The 27,049-nt window shown below is 42.7% G+C and overlaps 1 protein-coding gene across 1 annotated transcript; it reads right to left on the reverse strand.

Annotated features, from left to right (window-relative positions):
* Window positions 1-3,313: 3,313 nt before the first annotated feature.
* On the reverse strand, window positions 3,314-24,421 carry LOC115111326 (apoptosis-inducing factor 3-like). Its single transcript, XM_029637260.2, has 19 exons — window positions 24,391-24,421; window positions 19,554-19,773; window positions 16,075-16,184; window positions 14,363-14,472; window positions 14,211-14,255; window positions 14,019-14,112; window positions 13,257-13,369; window positions 12,645-12,731; window positions 12,282-12,373; window positions 12,020-12,150; window positions 11,687-11,802; window positions 10,759-10,830; window positions 10,199-10,262; window positions 9,719-9,795; window positions 9,314-9,431; window positions 9,061-9,159; window positions 8,490-8,565; window positions 8,176-8,280; window positions 3,314-6,260 (listed from the first exon to the last, which is right to left on the reverse strand). The coding sequence occupies exons 1-19, from the start codon at window positions 24,419-24,421 to the stop codon at window positions 6,221-6,223; spliced, it is 1,800 nt and encodes a 599-aa protein (XP_029493120.1). The 3' UTR covers window positions 3,314-6,220.
* Between the last annotated feature and the right edge of the window lie 2,628 nt (window positions 24,422-27,049).

A 27,049-nucleotide genomic window follows, 5' to 3' on the forward strand; every position in this document is an offset into this window, starting at 1 on the left:
TCTCCTCTACGTGAAACACCTTGTCTTTACCAACCGTTACCTTCTGTAATTCCTGCTCATAAAAAGATCCCGTTATAAGTTCCCCGTCATAATCTTTTAATATGTAGACCGGGGTATGCGCGGCAGACATTCTGTAACCGTGAAAAGCTCGTCACTGTATCCTTGCACGTATTTTTTATCGAAAACACCCCTCAACTTGGATATACGAACCAAGTCCCCCACAATAAATTTAAAATGTATTTTTTTCTTACGGCGAAGAGGGAGCAAACCATACAGATTTTTAAAGACTTGAAAAGAGTTTTCCGAAGAGACTTGGAGGGTTTCATCCTTATACTTTTATGATAACTATTGTTATACGCAATTACTAAATCTTGAACTATATCTATATATCTATGCGTGTTGTGCGCTGTAAAATAGCGCCACATCCTCTCCTTCAGAGTCCTGTTAAAGCGTTCAACCACAGAAGCTTTCAAATCCGATCCTGTAGCAAAATGTACTATATTGTGCTTTTTCATTAGTTTCTGAAAGGTCTTATTAAAAAATTATTTTCCGCCATCGGTCTGCACTTTCTTGGGGGCGCCTCCTTCCTTCAAGATAGAGGCAAATGCCCTGGTCACCTCAGCGCCGCTCTTATTCTTTAAGACCCGGACAAAAGCTATTTTAGAGAAAATATCTATGACCGTTAGCATGTAGCGGTTTCCTTCATTTTTATCTGCAAGGGCCTGCATGTCACATAGATCCGCCTGAAATTGGGACAATGGGTGTGTAGAAAAAACTCTATTTCTAGGAAAATGTTTTCTCACGGGTTTATGTAGAGTGTGCGCATCTTGTTCGGATAGCCACTCAGTGACTTTAGCATCGCTTAACCTGTGACCTGTTTCTTCGGCTAAAGCGCGCTGTAAACGCTCCTTACCACCATAAGACCCCGGGTTAGAGGGATTATAATAAATGTTTTTCAAAATCTGCTCTGCCATCCTTCTTGCCTCTCTGAGGTACAATAATGTTAATGAGCCACTTTCAAATAACAACATTTCATTTTCATTTTTGGGATTTTTATTTTCATGAAAACATTAGGTATTACGTATACAGACAATCCCTAATTTGTTGCAGGATACATGCCCCCCCTTTCTCTATGATCGAATCATGTAAAACCTTGTATATTTGGTTTAGATTAACAGGTTTGTTTCGCTGAATTTTTACAACAGACACATCCGCTATAAAAGTATATAAACAACACATATGATACATGGTACAATTAAAGGGTGTTTCAAACAAATAAAGTAAAATCTTAGACAAGGTTGTTTCTAGTTGTTCAGAATCACCACCAAGCCGGGTTACCATTTGTGTCCATTGTAGAACCTCGCCAGCATGGCGTACATGAGTCATGATTTGGTCCATTTTCAAAACACGCTCTACATTAGCCCCGGAATTGGGGGTTTTGTAGAACGAGACATTGTTCACTTTATTTTCAATAATTTGATGCATAACACTTGTAAGTTCTCTCAAAAGAAAAAATGTATTTATTCTATCTAACATCGTATACATATAGTTACCCATTGCTCTACATCTAAATAACAAAAATGTCACTCGGGCTCTTGGGGTTTATTGAGCCAGAAAGCCAACACATCCGACACCACAGCCTCCCTGTATTTGTTATCCTCCACCAGGGTGTGTCGGATTTCTTTGAGTTTCTGGTGTATGTGAATTGCCTCCTTTAGCTCGTGTAGGAATGCTTCGGTTACCCCGTAAACTCTGGGGATAGACGGCACAAGGCCCATAGCCTCCAGGGCTCTGACCAGCGATGGTATAAACCGGCGGGACCAAAGTCTTTTCACCAGCGCCTCAAAATTGTTGAAAAAGTAGTATCTTGGGGGATCGTATAGGCAGGGGTGCCTTCGCTGGCTGGGGTGATTAATCTCACAACCGATGCATTTTTCTCGTATATATTCTCCAATCACCACGTCTAAAAGCGCGGCTACTGAGGCCTTGATTGTGTCAACAAAAATAGTACTGACCACCCCATCAAACACGTCCTCAGGTTGTGTACAGGTAGGGGGTGTCGAGGGTCTTGCCAGGGGGGAGTAGAATGGAGGGCTGCGAGGCATACAATCCTTAGTGTCGGGAGCCCAGGCCGTTTCGGAGTTCGGGTATGCGTTAGGAATATCCATGGTCAATGCGTAGGTTAAGAACTGTAGGTTTTAAGAACCAGCCTTTTTATTCTTGAACCAACCCTCGGGGTATCTGGGCGGGGTTAACAACACAGCTTACCTCGCTTTCTTTGGGGGCTGCCTCTCCTGACGTTGTATCTTCTTGGGGTTGCTTTGAGTCGTAATCCTCGCTTTCTTTGGGGGCTGCCTCTCCTGACGTTGTATCTTCTTGGGGTTGCTTTGAGTCGTAATCCTCAGGATTCGTATATATTATGCACTTCTTTATCCGTACAATGCTCTGGCGCTTTTGGCTCTGTACAGAGAGTCCAACAGCTCCAACATTTGCAATTCCATTAAAGGCCAGCTTTTAAGGGGTATAAGCATTCGAAGCCGGAAATCCCCGTCCGAACCGCCAGCCCTGATGTTTTGGTTTCGGATTTCCGCGGTGCTGACGTAAAATTCCACGCACCCGCAAGGCCGTCCATTTATACGTTGTAATTTAACTCTGTGAAATACTCTTCCTGAGGTGTCCGGGGTACCTTCCCAACGGGTCTCGTAGCCTGTGAACAAGCTGTAACCCTTGGTGATACGGCTCAGTTCGGGACACAAAACCTGTCGAAAAACCGTCCAGTCTTCAACATCATAAGTCACGCCTAATTTCTGGTCGGTATATTCTTCTCCTTCGGCTAACATATAGAGTTTCACGCTACAGGCCAAGTAATCAAACAGATGCCCCCAATGCTGTCCGTTAGACATCAACACTTCATCTTTCAGCGCCGTTGCAAGCAGCGGTATCTGGGTTCTATACACGTTTAAAAACCGCTTTTGGTGCATCGTATATTGCGGCTGTATACTTTGCCCTTTCTCGATGTTTCAGACGCGGTCCTGCCTCCGAGGCTACAGTCATCACAGCTTTGCCACTGATCGCAAAATCCATGTTTAAAAAATAGGGTTTACGGTTCTGGGTTTCGCAAGCCTTGTTCTGGACATTTATAATGCTGAGGCCCCAGCGCTATCTATAGCCCCAGACATTCCTGCTTCATAGATAACAACCATAAGGGAGATAAAACTGGGGGGTGGAGGGGGGGGGGGGCATGGGCCCCAAAAGTTCAAACACCCTCTAACACATGACCACACGAACAGGGGGGGTGGGGCGGGGGCACATATTCTGTACATGTCATCAGGTCATAAGGTCAGCAATCAATCAATTTTGACACATGCCGTATCCTATTACTCTCTCATATCGTTTTTTAAATATTGCAATAATATTTTTGCGCTTGTTGGTTGTACCTTTGCCAAAACTCCAGTATTTTTCATCCATAGCTTGTCCTCCATCTTCTTTTAAATAGGGAGACAATTTGTTTTCAGCACTTTTATTTCTATGACTAATCAAAACTCAGCAGACAGATGGCGAGCGATATGATTGGAACATCGAATCGCAATAAAATCAGAGTATCTAATCGCAATACATATAGAATCTTGAGAAGCACAATACATATGGTATCGGCACCTAAGGAATGTTATAATATCGTATCACGAGGTCTCTGGAAATTCCCAGTTCTACTCAACGGCATCATGAACTACCAAGTACCAGGGCATTTTAGCCAAAAACCTGGTTGCTTCTGCCAGGAGGCTGAAACTTGGCCCCAAGTGGATCTTCCAGCAAGACAATGACTCCAAGCACGAATCAAAATCCAGAAATAAATGGTTAATTGACCACAAAATAAACATTTTGCAATGGCTATCTCAGTCTCCGGACTTGAACCCCATTGAAAACCTGTGTTTTGAATTGAAGAGGACAGTCCATAAGCGCAGGCAAAGGATATCAAGGATCTGGAAAGATTATGTATGGAGGAATGGTCTTAGCTCACTCCAAACATGTTCTCCAATCTCATAAAACATTTTAGAAAAAGGCTCAGAGTCATTATCCTCGCAAGGAGAGGGTGCTAGATTATTAAAAACTGGTGCCAATAATTATGGACCCCACTGCACATGTAGCTTTAATTCCAAAACATGCAGAGTAGTACAGAAAAAAATAGTTGAAGACTTTTATTTCAAAGTTTCTATTAATAAAAATACCATTCTAATCTTCCCTGTATGAAGAATATGTTTTTAAAACCTCTGCGCTTAAATATTTTGGAATCTTCAACATGCCAAAATAGAAATGGAAATGCTTTCTCCTCTACACATCTAAGGGAATTATAAACAAGTTCTGAAAACAAGACCTCTTCAAATACAGAGAACTAACATATAACAAATGAATGTGTTTGCAATGGGACCAATCCCAATGTGACCAGGCCTCAAACCTCAGTTCCCTGAGTTAGTAACAAAGAGCATTCATAGGTGACAACTACCAAAAATAGCCTTCAGCAAATATGACATGACCATATCTAAAAGAATTACAGTCATTTACCTTTTAGAAAGCACAGACATGTTATTCTATTGCGCAAGCATGAACATAGATTAAAGTACATTTCAATTTCTCATTTATGCAATCTACGAGCCACCAATAAATAGAGGTACATTGTCATCCTTAAAGGAGTGATTTGTGAGCATCTTGTGAGGATTTCGTGTGTGTGTGTGTGTGTGTGTGTGTGTGTGTGTGTGTGTGTGTGTGTGTGTGTGTGTGTGTGTGTGTGTGTGTGTGTGTGTGTGTGTGTGTGTGTGTGTGTGTGTGTGTGTGTGTGTGTGTGTGTGTGTGTGTGTGTGTGTGTGTGTGCATTTATGCGTCAGGTGGGGAAAGAGACAACTATGGATTATTTGTAGTTCATCTTGTTATGATACGTTGCATCACACTGGACTCAGGGGTAGACGTAGCATAGTACATGTAAATCCGGGACACTCCAATTAGTATGATATGTTACGTTTCGTATGGTATGTATTAATTTGTGGATGTCAAATTACAATTTGTATGATATGTTATGAATTGCAATTCATGCAATATGTTACGAATTGCAGTTTGTACAATATGCTACACATTTTTCAAAATGCATGATATGTTACGAATTCCAATTTGTTATTGTTAACATTAGCTAGGTGGCTAGGTGGCCAATGTTAATGTTAGCTGGGTGTCTAATGTTAGCTAGGGTTAAGGTTAGGGTTGGGTGTTATGTTAAGTGGTTAAGGTTAGGGCTAGGGGAAGGGTTAGCTAACATGCAAAGTAGCTAAAAAGTAGTAAGTACTTGTAAAGTTGCTAAAATGCTAAACGCGTTATACTTAACGTACATAACATATCATACTAATTTGAATATCCCAGATTTACACGTACTATGTTATGTCTAGTCTATAAGACCAGGCTGTTTGCATGGCTTTGAGGCAAACATTGTGCAGTTAAGGGTCAAAATGCAAAGCTGACAAATCTAAGCATTGTTTTTATGTGGCTTTTATAGGTAACAATGTCTTTGCTTCTATGAGTTGGGGCTGAACAATCTATTAGAAATCCTATTATTTCAACTACCAGATATACTGTACATTGCCTGTTTTAGCCCACATGATCATACTTAACCAGATTAGTTTCATCTCAACCTTAGAAAACTACCATTTAAAACTGTTTTGTTTACAGTGTATTGAGAATTATAACTATATACAAAAAAATGTACAAAACAATTCAATACCCCTATCTGGCCCCTTATAAAAAAGTGTACAGGTAGATACATAATGCAGAAGCACAGAGACTGCATCCAGGATTGCTTCACTGTGAAGTAGCATTAGGACACAGATCTTCCATTACGGTATTGGAGCATGTTAACACCATATATGGTTCATGCTTTTGGTAAGAATACTGTATGTACAGCCTATCACCGTGGAGGTTCACTGTAGAACCGTCTGTCTCGATTCCAGGGGAGCAACTCCAACAGTCCTAGACATGGGTCTTCTGCTGTATGTCTACAGTATGGCACAGCATCTCACCAGCACCACAAGTGTCCATAGTTAGTGTCCAACAGTCCTAGACATGGGTCTTCTGCTGTATGTCTACAGTATGGCACAGCATCTCACCAGCACCACAAGTGTCCATAGTTAGTGTCCAACAGACCCCAGATGCACGGAGAGCCTGAGATGTGGAGGCTCGCTCACTACGACCCTTTGTCTATCAACCAAGACATGTCCCCTGTCCTGCAATGCGGAGGAAACGAACCAACAAAAAACATCACTCAGAGTGCATATTATGCAGTTTAGACAATAATTATGTGGATAATGTAGTACAGGCTCTGAACAACAGAAAACAAAAGTGTAAAACTGGAAGTGAACTAAACCGGGTGGTTCGAGACCTGAATGCTGATTGGCTGACAGCCATAGTATATATATTTATTTATTTATATACAAAAAAAATATTTCCCCTTTATTTAACCAGGTAAGCTAGTTGAGAAGAAGTTCTCATTTACAACTGCGACCTGGCCAAGATAAAGCAAAGCAGTGTGACACAAACAACAACACAGAGTTACACATGGAATAAACAAGCGTACAATAGAAAAAAATTATATATACAGTGTGTGCAAATGGGGTGAGGAGGTAAGGCAATAAATAGGCCGTAGTAGCGAAGTAGTTACAATTTAGAAAATTAACACTGGAGTGATAGATGAGCAGATGGTGATGTGCAAGTAGAAATACTGGTGTGCAAAAGAGCAGAAAAGTAAATAAAAACAATATAGGTATGAGGTAGGTAGATTGGGTGGGCTATTTACAGATGGGCTATGTACAGCTGCAGCGATCGGTTAGCTGCTCAGATAGCTGATGTTTAAAGTTAGTGAGGGAAATATAAGTCTCCAGATTCAGCGATTTTTGCAATTCGTTCCAGTCATTGGCAGCAGAGAACTGGAAGGAATGGCGGCCAAAGGACGTGTTGGCTTTGGGGATGACCAGTGAGATTTACCTGCTGGAGCGCGTGCTACGGGTGGGTGTTGTTATCGTGACCAGTGAGCTGAGATAAGGCTGAGCTTTTCCTAGCAAAGACTTATAGATGACCTGGAGCCAGTAGGTCTGGCTCCAGGTCATCGATCAGACTATACCACGGGTATGACAAAACATTTATTTTTACTGCTCTAATTACATTGGTAACCAGTTTATAATAGCAATAAGGCACCTCAGGGGTTTGTGGTATATTGGCCATATACCATACCCCCTCATGCCTTATTGCTTAATTATAGCATAAGCATGCTGAGGCTGATTATTGTGTGTTCTGACAGAGCGTTTCACACACAGCCGTATCATATAGCGTTTCATGAAGGGATTTATTTAGATTAATTTGTATATATTTTTTAGGAGCTATATCAGCTTTAATATTGCAGATACAGTATATTGTGGGTTATATCAATGTAATTGTCTGCACATGAAGGGATTGTTAGTGGAGACTGAGATTAAGAAAGACATCTTAGCTTTCCTAGTTTTCGTAGTTGCGTTGTCGGGTTAACAGCCTTCATTGTATGAATGGACAATTAAAAATGAAGGATCTACATTAGAGAAAGTAAGATATTGTTTACAGCACAGATGTCAAACTCATTCCACGGAGGGACGAGTGTCTACGGGTTTTCGCTCCTTCCTTGTACTTGATTGATGAATTAAGGTCACTAATTAGTAAGGTACTCCCCACACCTGGTTGTCTAGGGCTGCATTGAAAGCAAAAAACGAACCTGCTAACCTGAGACTAGGCCCTCCATGGAATTAGTTTGACACCCCTGGTTTACAGTAAAGCATTACAGTACTGTATCTTAAAGGAGAAATCCACAAAAAAACGTATCATATCATCATGATGATGTGGCAAGTGACAATTTGCTTTTTGAAAGTCCTATAGTTTGAAAACTTGATCGCTGACATGCGTTGTATCAACAGTGGACTAATGAAATTTCAAAAATGTAAATACATAAAACTTTCCTTGTGAACCCTCTTCTACTTAAGTCTATCACTGTTATCACTTATCATGTGTTAACATTTATAGAGGTCAGTGTTTGCTCATAGTGAGCCTCGGAACATGTAAAGAGCATAACCTCATTGTCACCCAGACCCAACTGAAGAACAATAGACATGCACTTACTCCACATCTCGCTTTCTAATCATCTTTCCAGACCTTAAGACCTCTGCCACACGGGAAACAATGGGGTCATAGTTCATGCTGGCCACGGCAACCACCTCCTCACCCCTATAGGTAGGAGAGATTAACCAAATAACTTTTAGGGAAAACTCTAGGATTACTAGAGTTTAGTCTGTTGTAAGGATAAACACTCCTGGATTATATAAGAACAAACAAAACATGACAAAAACAAAACAGAGGATTTACTTTACAAAACAACATGAGCCGATGGCTGAATGCATCTTAGTAGATATCCACAATTGTTATTGGACACATACCTGGTATAAAATGCCACAAACTTCAGCTCGTCCACGTCTCCTTGGATGATGACGTCATCAAAGCCATCCCCGTAACCTTGGTAATAGAATAAAAGCACTTTCTTAAGTAGGTCTGTAAAAAGAGTAAACACACCATCACAGCACCACCACAACACCCATTATGATGTCATACTTCTGAATCCTATGATGACTGAAAACCCTCAGTGTCTGACTTCACAGCTAGGTGGCAGTACCGGAGCTACATTCTCAACAGAGACATTTGGAGGAGAGCAATTTTGGTAGTAGTCTTACCAATTCACTATTTTAAGATTACTTCCCAAACAATTCACACAGTACATAAACAAAACTTGTATAACTTGTGTGTGAAAAAGTTTCCAATGTTTCAGTGGGATAGACTGTGCATGGTGCTGGCAACCCCATGGTGGAGGTTTGGATACATGCACAAGCCACATATAATGAATGGATGTGTCACTGTCCATTTTGACAGTTCTGCCATGTGCTTCGGATATAATCTGCTAAATGACCCTACCGGTATTCAATTATATTACTTGTGGAGTGAGGCTTTGTTTACCTGCATAGCGTAGGCTTTTCCCAAACATGGCCGACCAGAAATAGGGCACTGTTTTGATCTCAGTGGGTCTTCCCATCATGCCAAGTGCTGCTGCTCTCCCTGTCAATCCCAAACAAACAGAAAAGGTCCCATAAAAACCAATATACTGCAAATCCAGCCCCAGACATGCAGCTGAGTGTTTGACACCTTAGGGAAAAACTCACACTTTAACACATTACTCTGTAATACTTAGCCCGTAAAAATGAACCCTTACCGTGCACATGGGCCATTTGCCAGTGTGGGATGTTCACCTTCTTATTGCTCCGCCCCGGAAAAGGAAACGTCACAATGTCTCCTCCGGCAAAGACACCATCAACGTTGGTCTGCATTGTCTGAGGGATAGAGGGTAATCCAGAAGAATACAGGAGCCAATGTGGAATTCAGGAGGATATCTTACTTGTAGACAAGCCACCTGACAAATTAGAGGATAACTGCAATTTTCCCTGTCAGGAAAAACTCAGGTCTCTAGCTCTGCAAATAACACAGTAACACTTGTACATTGCACTGAAATGAATTGTTTCTATGAACTGATTGCATTTGAAATTAAATGAGTACATTCAAAGTATTTGTGTGTTATTATAATTGTTGTGCATACAGTGCCTTGTGTTGTAGTTTCTACCTTGTTGACGGGGACAAAACCCTTGGAATCCATGTGAACTCCACTCTGTTTCAGGAAGCCAGTGGCTGGGCCTGACCCTGCAGGGGTCCCACATAGATAGAGTCCACCATTAATTCACCACCGAGAAGCAGAGTAACAATGGCTATTGTAAGCCAGAAGAGGACTGGCCACCCCTCAGAGCCTGGTTCCTCTCTAGGTTTCTTCCTAGGTTCCTGCCTTTCTAGAAAGGTTTTCCTAGCCATCGTTCTTCTACATCTGCATTGCTTGCTGTTTGGGGTTTTAGGCTGGGTTTCTGTATAGCACTTTGTGACATTGGCTGATGTAAAATGGGCTTTATAAATACATTTGATTGATTTGATTGACTGAGTGTGAGTTGGATCAACTCTACTACACTCCTGCACCACCACTGATAGGAGTGAGTTTGCTAAAGTGGAGGCTATTGCTGAACGAGCATTTGTGTCTCTGAGCTGGCTGCCTCACCTGTGCCAATGACACACACGTCCGCCCTTAGTACTTTCCCACTCTTCAGAACCACCTCTTTCAACTGTGGAACATAAAAACAACATTGACAAAAACAGTGAGGCAACACACATTATATTACCAATAGATAACCCTCAGTTCTACTACTTCCGATCCTGACTACAAAGTTCAGATATTTTTTGCAAAACCAGTATTGTCAAGTCTTTTTTACTGAGCCACACTCCAAATGGAGGCTGTAATTGGTAGTAATCTTGGCTGCTTGTCCTTTCTTTTTGTTGGCACACTGTGGTGCATCGGGGTCAGTCACACCCATTCATCAGCATTCAATGGCTGCATCCCCATTCTCCACCCTTCTCCCCAATTGTATCGTTGCACACTTCCCATCATGGATTTGTGTAATCATTCGCAGAGGGAGTTTCCACCATGGTGAAATCAATAACGGAAGTGTGCACGGTAGAGAATCTGGGCGAAGCCTAAAAGTGGGCTTGACTGGCCAGCAGAGAGAAGGAAGGAGAGAGCCATCTGTGCATGTTATGCTGTTTCTCTCACTTTCGGAATACCTGTCCATCATGGCCAAGCATCTCCGATACCTCGTTCAACATGTAGAACTTCACCCTGTTCGTCTCAAACAGCTGAAAAGTCAGTCAGACAAACAGGCAGACACAGGCAGACAGACAGGCAGACACGGTGAGAGAGAGAGAGAGAGAGAGAAAGAGAGAAAGAGAGAGAGAGAGAGAGAGAGAGAGAGAGAGAGAGAGAGAAAGATAAAGAGAGAGAAATAGCACTGGGTTAAGGTTCAAAGGTCAAAACTACTTCTCAAAAAGTTGAGCTTTTTGTTAAGTTTAGCCTAAATTGTGTTCAGCTACAAATATACTTATTATTTTTAAATCTCCCATATGTTATTATGTTATTATTATGTTACTGTTATTAATGCCGATGGTTCATTGGCGGGTAGGCAGTAACGCTTCTTATGAATACTTTCTTAATAATGGATTATAAACACATTATGCATTACAAGGTATGACTGTATCGACAGTCTCCCTCTGCCTTATCTTAACAGCAGGGAACATGCAGTGTTACCATGCTGAGACCCTATCATGCTGAGACCACACACACACACACACACACACACACACACACACACACACACACACACACACACACACACACACACACACACACACACACACACACACACACACACACACACACACACACACACACACACACACACACACGCACACACACAGTATAATCTCCCCTGAAAAAACAGGACTCGTGGACAATATCTATCTGATTGTCTAAATAAGTGCATGAGCACCGATAAGAATATACTCCAAATATTCCCTTGTGGCGCCTGGTGAATTGAGCCCAATGAACATGATTCACATTTAAATTATACGTTTCTCTGAGTAGAAATGCAGATTAAGCTGTTCTAGAGGTAGTAGGGCTGACACAGAGCCTGATTTCTCAGGGGTGGGTCCCTACCTTCATTATGGCTTTCCCTACTTTCTCCCCCAGAGCTTTCCGGAAAGGGATTGCTTCTATCCCAATGATGGAGACAGAGTGGGCCTTGTCGGTGAGAGCAGCAGCCACCTCCATACCTAATGCAGAGAATACAGAAGATTACACATGCACACATTTACAGATAGATGTGCTACAATTACAGTAGTACTATCAAAACAAAGGTTCCAAACAACTGTTCAACAAAGTACAACTTAATGTAGTCTTCCTAAACCCTTTAAGGCTTATAGATCAACATTCCTTCGAAAAAGGAATATGTGACTGTTTTATCTACTGCATGCCTGTCATCTCTCTCACCAACAAATGATGTTCCCACAATCACAGCATTCTTGTTGTTGGCCAGCCTCGCTACGCTGTTAGCATCTTCAGGGGTTCGGAGGTGAAACACATTCCTAACGTCCTGGCCTTTGTAGTTCATCAGCTTGGGTCTTACAATAGACAAAATATGGGTATATCAGTGTCTACAGAACAATGAGTCACAACTGGTCATATCAACAAGAAGATAATTGAATTCCATTTAATTGCATTCAACCAAAGACAATTTACGGTTACTCCTCACTTGCTTCCTGTGGCAATGAAAAGCTTCCTGTATTCCATCCTAGAGTCGTCTTGAAAAGTCACAGCCCTCGTCTTGACGTCCACTGCCACAGCCTATTGACATCCAAACATCCCAGTTAGAAAGAGAACATAGGGCCAGGGTGTCACCAAGGGAATCCATACCACTTCATTGCCGCTCTGAGACCAGTGTCGTGTTCAGTAGGGCACACTAAAAAAAGTTTGCAACGGAAAAAACTAAAATCTTCTTGGAAGAAGTTCGACCAGGTAGGAACTCCCTGTTTCAATCTGTTTGAAAACTGCCCACTGAACACAGCCCAGATGTGGATTCAAACTTAGCCAATATAATCAGTGTTTCAGGTCTTACTTCCTTCTCCGTGAGCAACTCGATGTCGTGGGCTTGGAGGAAGTCTATGGAGCGTAGCCGGAGCTGCTCTGCTGTGCTCTCTAAGGACTGAGGGGGAGATGGTTAGTTACACCGCACCACAGTACAGTACACCACAGGTTGGAGATTATGTGGTGAGGTTTGTTAAGTTGAAATGTTATTGGTGACATTCAGTGAAGAAATGCCACTTTTACGATGCTAATGCAACATAAATTTTTTCGGTTTCATTTTTAACATGATCACAATTTGAAACTCAAGGTCAGCAAACCATTTTCTCATAGATATCATGGCCAAATTTCTACATTGGCTGGGACAAATATTTTCCCAAGATTACAGACTAAAGATGGGTTCAAGATGGGTTAATAATACTAGCAATAACACAATGGGAAGTATTTTGGAGCATGAAATGTCTGGGAAGAATTTTCAATCTGCTACGAAATACAGTAGGGCATAACTGGTAGTCCTTCATCAGCAATTTCAACACTGTTTGTATCCAGAAGAATAGTCAACTTAAAGAACCCTCATGGTCACTAAGTCCTTATGGAGATATTCCTTTTACCATCTCTGTGGTATGCTCTGGATCTCTGTACAAACCTTACTCAGTTTAGGCCTGTCATAGGGTGGGTGTTTGTCCATGGTGCACATGACAATGCGATCAGTGAAGCCTTCCTGTCGCAATGTCTCAGCGCACACCAGCCCTGCTGGACCTGGAGACACAAGACACTTGTTTAATGTCTATATAGGATCTTAGATCCTTGCTATCCGAACTGAATCCAAGCTCCCTTTACCATAACTATTGAGTGAAACAATAGTAGTGAATTGGAGCTTGGATTGAGTTCGGCATACCAGACACTGTTAGAGCGTTGTGAACATAAACAAAACACTTTGAGCATGTTACAACTAAGAGCATACAGTTGAAACGTGTACTGTAGTACAAATACACTATGAACTAACATCCGTGTTGCTGCAATAGTTCTTGGGAGCTGCTGTCATCTATCCTTTTTTTGGAATACTCAGGACCTATACTGAACTGAAAATATACTGTATGGTTCAAGTCCTAGTCGATAGTTTGAACATAAACCAACAGACTTCTATTTAACAGCAGTGCGTGCAGGAATGGAACTTAAGTGTTTTGGGCACTGGCCAGCCAGGCTAGTAGACTGAAATTTTTTACTAGCCGGGTTAAACATTTGTGTCATGCGATATTTGAAAAGGCAAAATGTCAGTTGCCGGCGTGCAAGTTGAACACATTTTCTTCTAGCCCGGTCTGAAAACTACTAACCACAGGCTAGCGGGCTAGCTTAATTTCCATCCCTGAGTGTGTGAGTGTAAGGAGATGCTCAACGGCCAACTCACCTGATCCAACGATAAGGACCTGGCTAAAGCCAGTGCTGGAGTTAACTGCTGAACATCGGGCCATTGCTTTTGACCTCTTCTGTGACTGAAGATCCTGGAAGAAAGAAATGTTTGCCAGGTCACAGGTCATCAAAGGGGGATCAGTTGATTTAGCACAATGATCTATTCTAAATAGTCCCAGAGTGTCTTTACCTGTTTGTTAGCACGAATTATCACTTTGTCCTTTTCAACTCGGACCTGAAGCAAACAGACATGAGCGATGTGTACACGGTTTTGACGATGCTTAGAGAGAATGTGAAGGCAGGGAATGTGAATGGCATTGCGAACCGAACGAGGAAGGTCACCTGGAAGGTGGGCAGGCTGTCAAGCCCAGGAAATTCCTCAATGTCTCCTGTAACGATGTTGAAACAAGCTCCATGCCAGGGGCAACGCACGTGGCCTTTGGACAAGATACCTGCAACACACAACGATATACAGTACCAGTCAAATGTTTTGACACACCTAGTCATTCAAGGATATTTCTTTATTTTTTACTATTTTCTACATTGTAGAATAATAGTGAAGACATCAATAATATGAAATAACACGTAAGGAATCATGAAATAACCAAAAACGTGTTAAACAAATCAAAATATATATTATATTTAAGACCCTTTGGTCTTGATGTCAGCTTTGCACACTCTTGCCATTCTCTCAACCAGCTTCATGAGGTAGTCACCTGGAATGCATTTCAATTAACAGGTACCGTGTTAAAAGTTAATTTGTGGAATTTCTTTCCTTCTTAATGCATTTGAGCCAATCAGTTGTGTAGTGACAAGGTAGGGGTGGTATACAGAAGATAGCCCTATTTGGTAAAAGACCATGTCCATATTATAGCAAAAAGATCTCAAATAAGCAAAGAGAAACGACAGTCCATCAGTACTTTAAGACATGAAGTTCAGTCACATTTTCAGTCAACCTGGAAAATGCGAAGAACTTTAAAGGTTTCTTCAAGTGCGGTCGCAAAAACCATCGAGCCAATCATGAAACTGGCTCATGAAGACCGCCACAGGAAAGAAAGACCCAGAGTTACCTTTGCTGCAGAGGATACGTTTCTTCAGAGTTACCAGCCTCAGAAATTGCAGCTCAAATAAATGCTTCACAGTGTTCAAGCCAAGAAACATGAGCAAAGGACATTAGACCGGTGGAAATCTGTCCTTTGGTCTGATGAGTCCGAATTTGAGATTTTTGGTTCCAAACACTGTGTCTTTGTCAGATGATGAGTAGGTGAGTAGATGAACTCTGCATGTATGGTTCCCACCGTGACGCATGGAGGAGGAGGTGTGATGGTGTGGGGGTACTTTGCTGGTGACACTGCATGTGATTTAATTAGAATTCAAGGCACATTTAACCAGCATGGCTACCACAGCATTCTGCAGCTATACTCCATCCCATCTGGTTTGTGCTTAGTGGAACTATTATTTGTTTTTGAACAGGACAATGACCCAACACACCTCCAGGTTGTGTAAAGGCTATTTGACCATGAAGGAAAGTGATGGAGTGCTGCATCAGATGACCTGACCTTCACAATCACCTGACCTCAATCCAGTTGAGATGGTTTTGGATGAGTTGGACTGCAGAGTGAAGGAAAAGCAGCTAACATGTGCTCAGCATATGTGGGAACTCCTTCATGACTGTTGGAAAAGCATTCCAGATGAAGCTGGTTGAGAGAATGCCAAGAGTGTGCAAAGTTGTCATCAAGGCAAAGGGAGGCTACTTTGAAGAATCTAAAATCTAAAATATATTTGGATTTGTTTAACACTTTTCTTGGTTACTACATGATTCCATATGTGTTATTTCATAGTTTTGATGTCTTCACTATTATGCTACATACAATAGAAAATAGAAAACTATAGAAAAACCCTTAAATGAGTAGGTGTGTCCAAACTTTTGATTGGTACTGTACATCCCACTGTATCACTCACCAATCCATCTCAGAACTTGATAAGACAGCAAAAATATGAATTTTCATACCAATATTCCACAAAAAAAGAAAACAATGCAGAACGGGACTCACCTTTGACCAGTGGTGCCCCATAATGCGGGCACTTGTGCCCCATTGCAGAAAACTCTCCATGTTCTTTAATGAGCAGCGCTCTGCCACTTCCCAAATCAACCTCTCTCATCCTAAACAGGAATAAGTGCACACACAGACGCACACACACACGAACGCACTCACACACACAGGAAGGGACAAAAATTGTGAGGCAAGGGGAAATAATGACAGGTTCCAGACATACAAATTTCAGTATTCAGACCCCTTGACTTTTTTCACATTTTGTTACGTTACTGCCTTATTCCAAAATTGATTAAATTGTTTGTTCGAATTAATCCACAATATCCCTTGATGACAAAACAAAAACAGGTGTTTGAAATTGTTGCAAATTTATTAAAATAAAAAAATTCTGAAATATCACATTTACATAAGTAAATTCAGACCCTTTACTCAGTACTTTCTTAAAGCTCCTTTGGCAGAGATTACAGCCTCGAGTCTTTTTGGGTATGACGCTACAAGCTTAGCACACTTGTATTTGGGGAGTTTCTCTTGTTTTTCTCTACAGATCCTCTCAAACTCTGTCAGGTTGGATGGGGAGGGTCGCTGCACAGCCATTTTCAGGTCTCTCCAGCTATTGTCAGGTCTCTCTCAGATAACTGAACTAAATGCCTACCGCCCCGCCCCGTAGCACTCACTTCTGTCATCGTGAAGTGCTTTGAGAGACTAGTCAAGGATCATATCACCACCACCTTAGCGGCCACCCAAGACCCACTTCAGTGTGCATACCACCCCAACAGGTCCACAGACGATGCAATAGCTATCACACTGCACTATCCCATCTGGACAAGAGGAATACCTATGTAAGAATGCTGTTCATTGACTACAGCTCAGCATTCAACACCATAGTACCCTCCAAGCTCATCATTAAGCTGGAGTCACTGGGTCACAACCCTGCCCTGTGCAATTGGGTCTTGGACTTTCTGACGGGCCGCCCCCAGGTGGTGAAGGTAGTAAACAACATCTCCACTTTGTTGACCCTCAACACTGGGGCCCCACAAGGGTGCGTACTCAGCCCCCTCCTATACTCCCTGTTCACCCATGACTGCGTGGCCATGCACGCCTCCAACTCAATCATCAAGTTTGCAGATGACACAACAGTAGTGAGCTTGATTACCAACAATGACGAGACAGCCTACAGGGAGGAGGTGAGGGCACTCGGAGTGTGGTGTTAAGAAAACAACCTCTCACTCAACGTCAATAAAACAAAGGAGATGATCGTGGACTTCAGGAAATAGCAGAGGGAGCACCCTTCTATCCATGTCGAAGGGACAGCAGTGGAGAAGGTGGAAAGTTTTAAGTTCCTCGGCGTACACATCACAGACAAACTGAAATGGTCCACCCACACAGACAGTGTGGTGAAGAAGGCGCAACAGCTCTATGGACAATTCCTTCAACCTCATGGCTTGATTTTTGCTCTGACATGAACTGTCAACTATGGGACCTTACAGTATACAGTGGGGCAAAAAAGTATTTAGTCAGCCACCAATTGTGCAAGTTCTCCCACTTAGAAAGATGAGAGAGGCCTGTAATTTTCATCATAGGTACACTTCAACTATGACAGACGAAATGAGAAAAAAAATCCAGAAAATCACATTGTAGGATTTTGAATGAATTTCTTTGCAAATTATGGTGGAAAATAAGTATTTGGTCAATAACAAAAGTTTATCTCAATACTTTGTTGTATACCCTTTGTTGGCAATGACAGAGGTCAAACGTTTTCTGTAAGTCTTCACAAGGTTTTCACACACTGTTGCTGGTATTTTTGCCCATTCCTCCATGCAGATCTCCTCTAGAGCAGTGATGTTTTGGGGCTGTTTCTGGGCAACACGGACTTTCAACTCCCTCCAAAGATTTTCTATGGGGTTGAGATCTGGAGACTGGCTAGGCCACTCCAGGACCTTGAAATGCTTCTTATGAAGCCACTAATTCGTTGCCCGGGCGGTGTGTTTGGGATCATTGTCATGCTGAAAGACCCAGCCACGTTTCATCTTCAATGCCCTTGCTGATGGAAATAGGTTTTCACTTAAAATCTCGAAATACATGGCCCCATTCATTCTTTCCTTTACACGGATCAGTCGTCCTGGTCCCTTTGCAGAAAAACAGCCCCAAAGCATGATGTTTCTACCCCCATGCTTCACAGTAGGTATGGTGTTCTTTGGATGCAACTCAGCATTCTTTGTCCTCCAAACACGACAAGTTGGGTTTTTACCAAAAAGTTATATTTTGGTTTCATCTGACCATATGACATTCTCACAATCTTCTTCTGGATCATCCAAATGGTCTCTAGCAAACTTCAGACGGGCCTGGACAGGTACTGGCTTAAGCAGGGGGACACGTCTGGCACTGCAGGATTTGAGTCCCTGGCGGCGTAGTGTGTTACTGATGGTAGGCTTTGTTACTTTGGTCCCAGCTCTCTGCAGGTCATTCACTAGGTCCCCCTGTGTGGTTCTGGGATTTTTGCTCACCATTCTTGTGATCATTTTGACCCCACGAGGTGAGATCTTGCGTGGAGCCCCAGATCGAGGGAGATTATCAGTGGTCTTGTATGTCTTCCATTTCCTAATAATTGCTCCCACAGTTGATTTCTTCAAACCAAGCTGCTTAACTATTGCAGATTCAGTCTTCCCAGCCTGGTGCAGGTCTAAAATGTTGTTTCTGGTGTCCTTTGACAGCTCTTTGGTCTTGGCCATAGTGGAGTTTGGAGTGTGACTGTTTGAGGTTGTGGACAGGTGTCTTTTATACTGATTACAAGTTCAAACAGGTGCCATTAATACAGATAACGAGTGGAGGACAGAGGAGCCTCTTAAAGAAGAAGGTACAGGTCTGTGAGAGCCAGAAATCTTGCTTGTTTGTAGGTGACCAAATACTTCTTTTCCACCATAATTTGCAAATAAATTCATAAAAAATCCTACAATGTGATTTTCTGGAATTCTTTTTCTAATTTTGTCTGTCATAGTTGAAGTGTACCTATGTTGAAAATTACAGGCATCTCTCATCTTTTTAAGTGGGAGAACTTGCACAATTGTTGGCTGACTAAATACTTTTTTGCCCCACTGTATAGACAGGTGCGCGCCTTTCCAAATCATGTCCAATCAATTGAATTTACCACTGGTGGACTCCAATCATTTTGTAGAAACATCTCAAGGATGATCAATGGAAACTGGATCCACCAAAACTGGATGAGCTCAATTTCGAGTCTCATAGCAAAGGGTCTGAATACTTATGTAAATAAGGTATTTCTGTTCATTTTTAATACTTTTTTAAATTAAATCTAAAAACCTGTTTTCACATTTTCATTATGGGGTATTGTTTGTAGATTGATAAGGAAAAACATTTTGATCAATTTTAGAATAAAGCTGTAACGTAACAAAATGTGGAAAAAGTCAACGAGTGTGAATACTTTCCGAATGCACTGTACATTGTCTTTTGTTTGGCCTTACTGTCCATTTTCCAGGTCCTTGACATGACACACGGAGGCCTCCAGGTAATCACGGGGTTTGTAGAGCCTGAGGGGGGCGGCAGCGGCGGAGTCCTCATCGGAGCAGTGTTCCAGTGCTCCGTTGGGTCTGCAGTCAGAAAAGGGGCTAGCCTTTCCATTGGCGGACTTCACACCTGGATCCTTTTCTTTGCCCAGAAGGGTTAGCTCCACCTTCACCTCAACTGCAGGACACAGACCACAGACCATTAGCAAAACTGCAGGACACAGACCACAGACCAGTAGCAATACTGCAGAACACAGACCACAGACCTTTAGCAAAACTGCAGAATACAGACCACAGACCACGAGGAAAACAACACCCTTTTCAGGCTGATGTTTGCCCAGTCACTTACAAAATAAAAAAATGTATTCCCTTGTTTTTAGTTCACAACTTTTACCCATCATCCTCCTCAACTTTAAGTCACCAGCAGCCACTGATACTCATATAAATGTTTCCTTTGATTGCAGCGCTCAGCGTCAGACTCCCCACGGAGAAGAGTTCTGCATCGAATGGAACTGACATGACCATGAAAATACTTTATGAGATTTAAAAAAAAACATGGGGCAAATTTACTGTGGCAATCTTGAGAGCTTTATAGCATATATTTAGGATCACTACACCATGCATTTGATATTTGCTGAAATAACACATACACAAGGACAGGCCTAAGTGGATGTTTGGGTTTATTTGTTGTGAGGCGCTCTGAGGCATTTGATGACATCTGATAAGTTGCCTCTGGTGTTTGTATTTCTGCATTTGAAGAGGTGGTTGTGCAACCCGTTTTCACTGCAGCCAGATTTATCTCTTCGGCAGTAGAAATGTGCTGACCCTCCGGTTCCTACACGATAATCTGGCTGGAATTTTGACCTGCTGAGCGAGTCTTAATTAAAATCAATGGAAAATCAAGAGAGTGACTGCAATCACAGGAGAGGAAAGGGGGAGAGGCATCCATCCCCAGACTCATATGGGATCTTCAACTAGGACCTTATGTAAGAGAATTCACATTGTGTATTAGATTTGTTATAGGGATATTTTAAATTTTGATATTCTCTTTTCTTTTGATTCTCAGATCATAAAATCACATCCACTGACCGGGGCAATTCTGAATCCATAAATTGATAGCTTACTCAACCATATGCTCCATGCTGAAGTCAGAATGTTGATTGATGTATAGTGAGCTCCAAGTATTGGGACAGTGACACATTTGTTGTTGTTTTGGCTCTAGTCTTCCTGTTTTAGGGGACCAAATACTAAACTTTTGACTACTTTAATACACATATAACTGAATTTGGCCCAATACTTTCGGTCCCCTAAAATGGGGGGACTATGTACAAAAATTGATGTAATTTCAAAACGGTTCACCCAATATGGAAGGAAATACCCTCAAATGAAACCTTACAGTCTGCACTTTAACTTCCTAGCCATTGTATAATCTCAAATTCAAAGTGCTGGAGTAAAGAGCCAAAACAACAAAACATGTGTCACTGTCACAATACCTTTGGAGCTCACTGTATATATAAAATGAAGAGAGGCATGATAATTGCACAGTAATGAATTAATTCAATAATTTGTTAATTCATTGAATCTAAAGTAAGCAGCACCACCCATTCATGTACATGAGCATTTTTTTAAAATTATCATTAAAAAAGCATAAAGTGTATATTTTGGTTCACCTCACCTTCTCCTGGACAGGGGTTTATTTGTCAATGACTTGTAAAACTATGTGAGATGACGCGGTCCTAAAAACCTATTACTTCTTTGTCCACAATGTGTAGTTGCTCTTACTTTTGTACTGTATATTACATGTACAAAGTGTAATTTTACATTCATACACACTGCTAAAAAACAAAGCTGATTTGTGGTTCTATATAGCACCATTTCTTCTAGAAATGCAAGCTTCTTTGTTTTTGGATTATTCCTGCCTAGTTAAGGGATCAATCTCTCCACTGAGATTGTCCAATGCACCAAATAGCAATATGATTTATTGACAGCAAAACTGAGTGAATTGTACACCTCAGGAGAAACATACTTGTCAAGTGAGGAAGAGATACTCCTGCTGTATTCTCTCACTTTGCCATATGTTATCACTTAATCCCCTCTCTCACACACTCATTCCCAGTTCTTTTCTCTCTTCTGTTTTTCCATTCAGAGGCATCATGTGCTTAATCCTTTTGAGTGGCACTGATGGCTTTATAATATTCCTAGTCTTAGAAACTATTTTGGGTTTACTTGACTCTGTTGCTAAACTATTTTATTGGATCAAATTGAGTAGTCAGCTGCCACTAACACACCTGTAGGGATCATGTCAAATGTATTCGTCAAATTAGGTACCAATCTGCTTTTCACTGACTGCAGAAACTCACAGTGTGCATCAATGTTTTGACTAAGCCCACACTTTTCAGAAATGTTCAGTATCATCTTCATGTAATTGCTTTATGATTTCAAATTTTCTCTGGATTTTCCCTAGCCCTAACCCTTAACTTAGCGCTAGGTACGGTTTAAGTAATTACAATACTTTTTACATTGTACTTACAGGAATACTTACACAGTAATGATGGTGTGATATTGTATTCTACATTAAAAACATGTATTTATCTAACATTGTGTAAAAGTTTTTGTCTGGTTTAGTTTCTCAACTATACTGGTGCTCATCCCTGCTGTGTCCAAGGTTCCGTTCAGGGTCCCACTTGTTTCTTAATTAGACATTTTACAGTGAGGGGCCTCTGTTCCATCGCAGCACCCTCTAAAGTCGCCCCTATAGAACTGGAGACAAGCTCCCTATCCCCTCCACTTTATTCATACTAGCTGCCAGTGTGGTATTGCAGTGGTTGTTTTTGTGAAAATTATGTTTAATTTGTTTTGGTTTTTTAAACCGCTCTCCATAAGAGCTAAAGCACTATTAAGTCAAAGCTTTAGGAGCAAGCAAAGATATAAAAAACGTAATGTGCTTGATTACAGCACCTACCACAGCCTTCAACAAGCTGACTGCATTGCAACAGTGATATGTTTGCTTTGAAACAGTTATACGTTGTGCCATACGTTTAAAACTCAAATTTGACTATGTAATCCTCTTGAAGGCAATGCCATTGAGAGCATTAAAATTCCTCCTCCACAAATCACCATGCTACAAAGGCAGTCAGGAGAGGGGTTTGTATGACCTATATACTGTATAGCTGGCGAACAAATGCCAATTATTCCAGGATTTGGAAAGGGGTAGGACAGACGGAAGGAGAACAGGAAGTAGGACGGAGGGAAGGAGAACAGAGGGTAGGACGGAGGGAAGGAGAACAGAGGGTAGGACGGAGGGAAGGAGGACGGGGGTAGGACAGAGGGAAGGAGGACGGGGGTAGGACAGAGGGAAGGAGGACGGGGGTAGGACGGAGAGGAGGAGAATGGGGGTAGGACGGAGGGAAGGAGAACAGAGGGTAGGACGAAGGGAAGGAAAACAGAGGGTAGGACGGAGGGAAGGAGAACGGGGGGTAGGACTGAGGGAAGGAGAACAGAGGGTAGGACGGAGGGAAGGAGAACAGAGGGTAGGACTGAGGGAAGGAGAACAGAGGGTAGGACGGAGGGAAGGAGAACAGAGGGTAGGACGGAGGGAAGGAGGACGGGGTAGGACAGAGGGAAGGAGGACGGGGGTAGGACAGAGGGAAGGAGGACGGGGGTAGGACGGAGAGGAGGAGAATGGGGGTAGGACGGAGGGAAGGAGAACAGAGGGTAGGACGAAGGGAAGGAAAACAGAGGGTAGGACGGAGGGAAGGAGAACGGGGGTAGGACTGAGGGAAGGAGAACAGAGGGTAGGACGGAGGGAAGGAGAACAGAGGGTAGGACTGAGGGAAGGAGAACAGAGGGTAGGACGGAGGGAAGGAGAACGGGGGGGGTAGGACTGAGGGAAGGAGAATGGGGGTAGGACGGAGGGAAGGAGAACGGGGGGGGTAGGACGGAGAAGAGGAGAACGGGGGGTAGGACGAAGGGAAGGAGAACAGAGGGTAGGACTGAGGGAAGGAGAACAGAGGGTAGGACGGAGGGAAGGAGAACGGGGGGTAGGACTGAGGGAAGGAGAATGGGGGTAGGACGGAGGGAAGGAGAACGGGGGTAGGACGGAGAAGAGGAGAACGGGGTAGGACTGAAGGGAGGAGAATGGGGGGTAGGACGGAGGGAAGGAGAACGGGGGTAGGACTGAGGGAAGGAGAATGGGGGTAGGACGGAGGGAAGGAGAACGGGGGTAGGACTGAGGGAAGGAGAATGGGGGTAGGACAGAGGGAAGGAGAACGGGGGGGTAGGACGGAGAGGAGGAGAACGGGGGGTAGGACGAAGAGGAGGAGGACGGGGGTAGGACGGAGAGGAGGAGAACGGGGGTAGGACGGAGGGAAGGAGAACAGGGGTAGGACGGAGGAACGAGAACAGAGGGTAGGATAGAGGGAAGGAGAATGGGGTAGGATGGAGAGGATGAGAACGGGGTTGGACGGAGGGAAGGAGAATGGGGGCAGGACGGAGAGAAGGAGAACCGGGGGTAGGACAGAGGGAAGGAGAACGGAGGGGTAGGACGGAGAGGAGGAGAACGGGGGTAGGACGGAGGGACGGAGAACGGGTGTAGGACGGAGGGAAGGAGAACAGAGGGTAGGACGGAGAGGAGGAGAACGGGGGTAGGACGGAGGGAAGGAGAACGGGGGTAGGACGGAAAGGAGGAGAGCGGGGGTAGGATGGAGAGTAGGAGAACGGGGGTAGGACGGAGATGAGGAGGACGGGGGTAGGACGGAGGGAAGGAGAACAGTGGGTTGGTGGAGATAGTGTTCACCTGGCTTGCTTTTGGAGAGGCATCCTCCCATTATGGGCCCAGGGTAGATCCAGGAGGCCTGGCTGGGGAAAGCCCAGGGGAGGTGAGGAAGAGATGGGGTCAGATCCTGGGGTTGGGCTGCTGGGTCGGGAGGTAACCACGACAGTGTTGAAACGGGGGTATCAGTATGTGCAGGTGCAGATCCAGGTCAGCCATTGTAGACATCAGCTCTCCCACATCACCACCTGGGAGAAGGAAGAGTGAACAAAGCTGAGTGGCTGAAAAGCCCAGTGGAGGCTGGTCGAGGGAGAAATTGGGAGATTACAAAAGCCCAACCATCAAACAGCACCACTACACCAACCTGGACTCAGGGGTAGACTTAACATAGTAAATGTAAATTAGTATGATATGTTACGTTTCATAATGTATGCATTCATTTGTGGATGTCCATCCTCCATTTCATATGATATGTTACAAATTGCACTTCATACAATAAGTAATAAATTCCAATTCGTACAATATGTTACAAATTTGCCAAACCTAATGATATGTTAGGAATTCCAATTTGTTGTCGGTGGCTAGCGCTAACGTTAGCTAAATTTACCAATAAGGTAAAATGAACACACAACCTTTGGGTTACTAAACGTTCACGTTATAACCTCACCCATCCACCCCGACCAACCACCCTACTTTCGTTTTTGCCTTAAGTAACCTTCTGTCTTATGCAGCCATACCAAACGTGACATGTCATAATAATTTTACGTCTATTCTATGAGACCAGGCTGACTACACAGTTCTAAAAGTTTCTCACATGACTACTTGTGTTTTTTAGAGTTCCTCGGTATAAAGTGGTGTGTGTGTGGTGTGTTTGCAGTGGGGAGAAGAAAGATGAGGTGTATCTGAACCTAGTGCTGGACTTTGTTCCAGAGATAGTGTACAGGGTGGCCCGGCACTTCAACAAGGCCAAGACCACCATCCCCATTATATACGTCAAGGTAATGCACTCACTACTACTTCTCTTCCCATGTTTCTCTTATTACTTTCCCTCCCTTTTATCCTCGTTCTCTCTGTCATTGTTTTTTTTTTTCGCTCTCTTTTTCTCACTCTCCCTCTTTCTCACTCAGTCTGTCTGTCTTCTCCTCATCTCTCGCTTGCCCTATCACCCCTCCATCGTTCCTCTTTAAGCTCCATGCTGCTAGAGGCAGAGCTCTCTATTTAAATGAAATGGTACTGGGCTTGGGCGCTGTACCGGGTTATTTGGAAATGAACGTTTTTCTATAAATGTTCATATTTGTAGCAACTTTAAGTAAATACCTTCAGTCAACTTGTGCAATACATTAGGAGGTGAACTGGATTGGGTTCTTCATTTCACCTGTCAAATTATTTACGTTATGAAGCTTAACGTAGTTCCCCAGAAAGCCAGTCCCGTGTTTGTAAATAGAACGGAAGAAAGCGGGAGCAAGTGGGTCCAGCTGTATATTAACAGTCACGTGTTTAATTTTTTTACCACAATAGAGTGATCAGGGACATGCAACTATAGTTTTCTTCCCAGAAAATACATTGGTTCAACACATTCAGCAGAAATTTGCTTCATTTTCATCAGATGACAACAGAAGTGCAAAGCTATTTGCATAGTAAATGAGTTTACAATGAAAATGCAAGGGTATTCTTTTGAAGAAAAAAAAATGCTTGGCCATCATATTTCTAATGTTTATCATAGAAACAATGTAGCTGGCTACATTTCCTAATGTTTTGCTTGAAGTTAATCTTGCGTTTTACGAGAGAGAAGTAGGCTGGTTACACTGAGGAAAAGTAGCTACACATCAGAGCGCTGTCTGCTGATAGAATGCCCTTAGTGAGTTCTCATCCCAGTGGACAAGTGCAACTGAAGCACAAAATTTGTCTGATGCCGAGCAGAAATTACGTAAAGAATTATTTTAGATCTGAGTTTACAAAGCGCAGCAAGATATAACTTTTCTCCTAAATGCAGAATTCTTAATTTTTCATGAAAGCGACACCAAAGTTTAACTTGCTATCATCTTCTCCGAGCAGAGCAGACAGGCCCGTTGCCCGAGCGACTGCACACAGACACAATGTGTTCACATACTGGTCCAGAGCCAGTACTGTTCTTCCTTCAGACAAACATGTGTCAACTTTGTTTGTACAATGTATTTCATTCACATTTGCTTGTAAATGTCCAAATTCACCAAAAATTATATTCGGTAGCTCCTACGTATGTATAACTTTATGAGCTGGATTGCCTGTCTTTGCAATTACTTTATTTTCGTTTGTGCTTGTTGGCACATTTAGCTAGCAGCATTCATGGAAATTTGCCATTACTTGTACTAATTTTGTTAGCCTTCTGGTAATGGACGCCCATCAGGCTTTTTTTGTGTTTTGTGGCTCCCCCTTGAGTACTAATCCGGTAATACTGTAAATCCCGTCTTGGGAGAGTCATGAGAGAAGGACGGAATAACGATGTTAAAGTCTGGGTACCCTAAATGGTACTGTATTTGACTAGAGGACTCTTTCCCCCAAGGATCTGATGAGAAGAAAACACATTGATGTTGAAGTGGGAAGTTTACATAGACTTAGGTTGGAGTCACTAAAACTCGATTTTCAACCACTCCACAAATTTCTTGTTGACTAGTTTTGGCAAGTCGGTTAGGACCTCTACTTT

Source organism: Oncorhynchus nerka, linkage group LG27 (genome assembly GCF_034236695.1).
Source record: "Oncorhynchus nerka isolate Pitt River linkage group LG27, Oner_Uvic_2.0, whole genome shotgun sequence".
Taxonomy (NCBI): Eukaryota; Metazoa; Chordata; class Actinopteri; order Salmoniformes; family Salmonidae; genus Oncorhynchus; species Oncorhynchus nerka.

Bases quoted from the DNA above. Each gene is read 5' to 3' on its own strand.
- LOC115111326 (XM_029637260.2), bottom strand. From the start codon at position 24,421: ATGGGAGGATGCCTCTCCAAAAGCAAGCCAG. The intron at 12,374-12,644 runs GTAAGACCTGAA...GGATGTCAATAG, and splicing joins AGTTGCTCACGGAGAAGGAA to GCTGTGGCAGTGGACGTCAA. The intron at 8,281-8,489 runs GTATGTGTCCAA...TCCTACCTATAG, and splicing joins TTTGTGGCATTTTATACCAG to GGGTGAGGAGGTGGTTGCCG.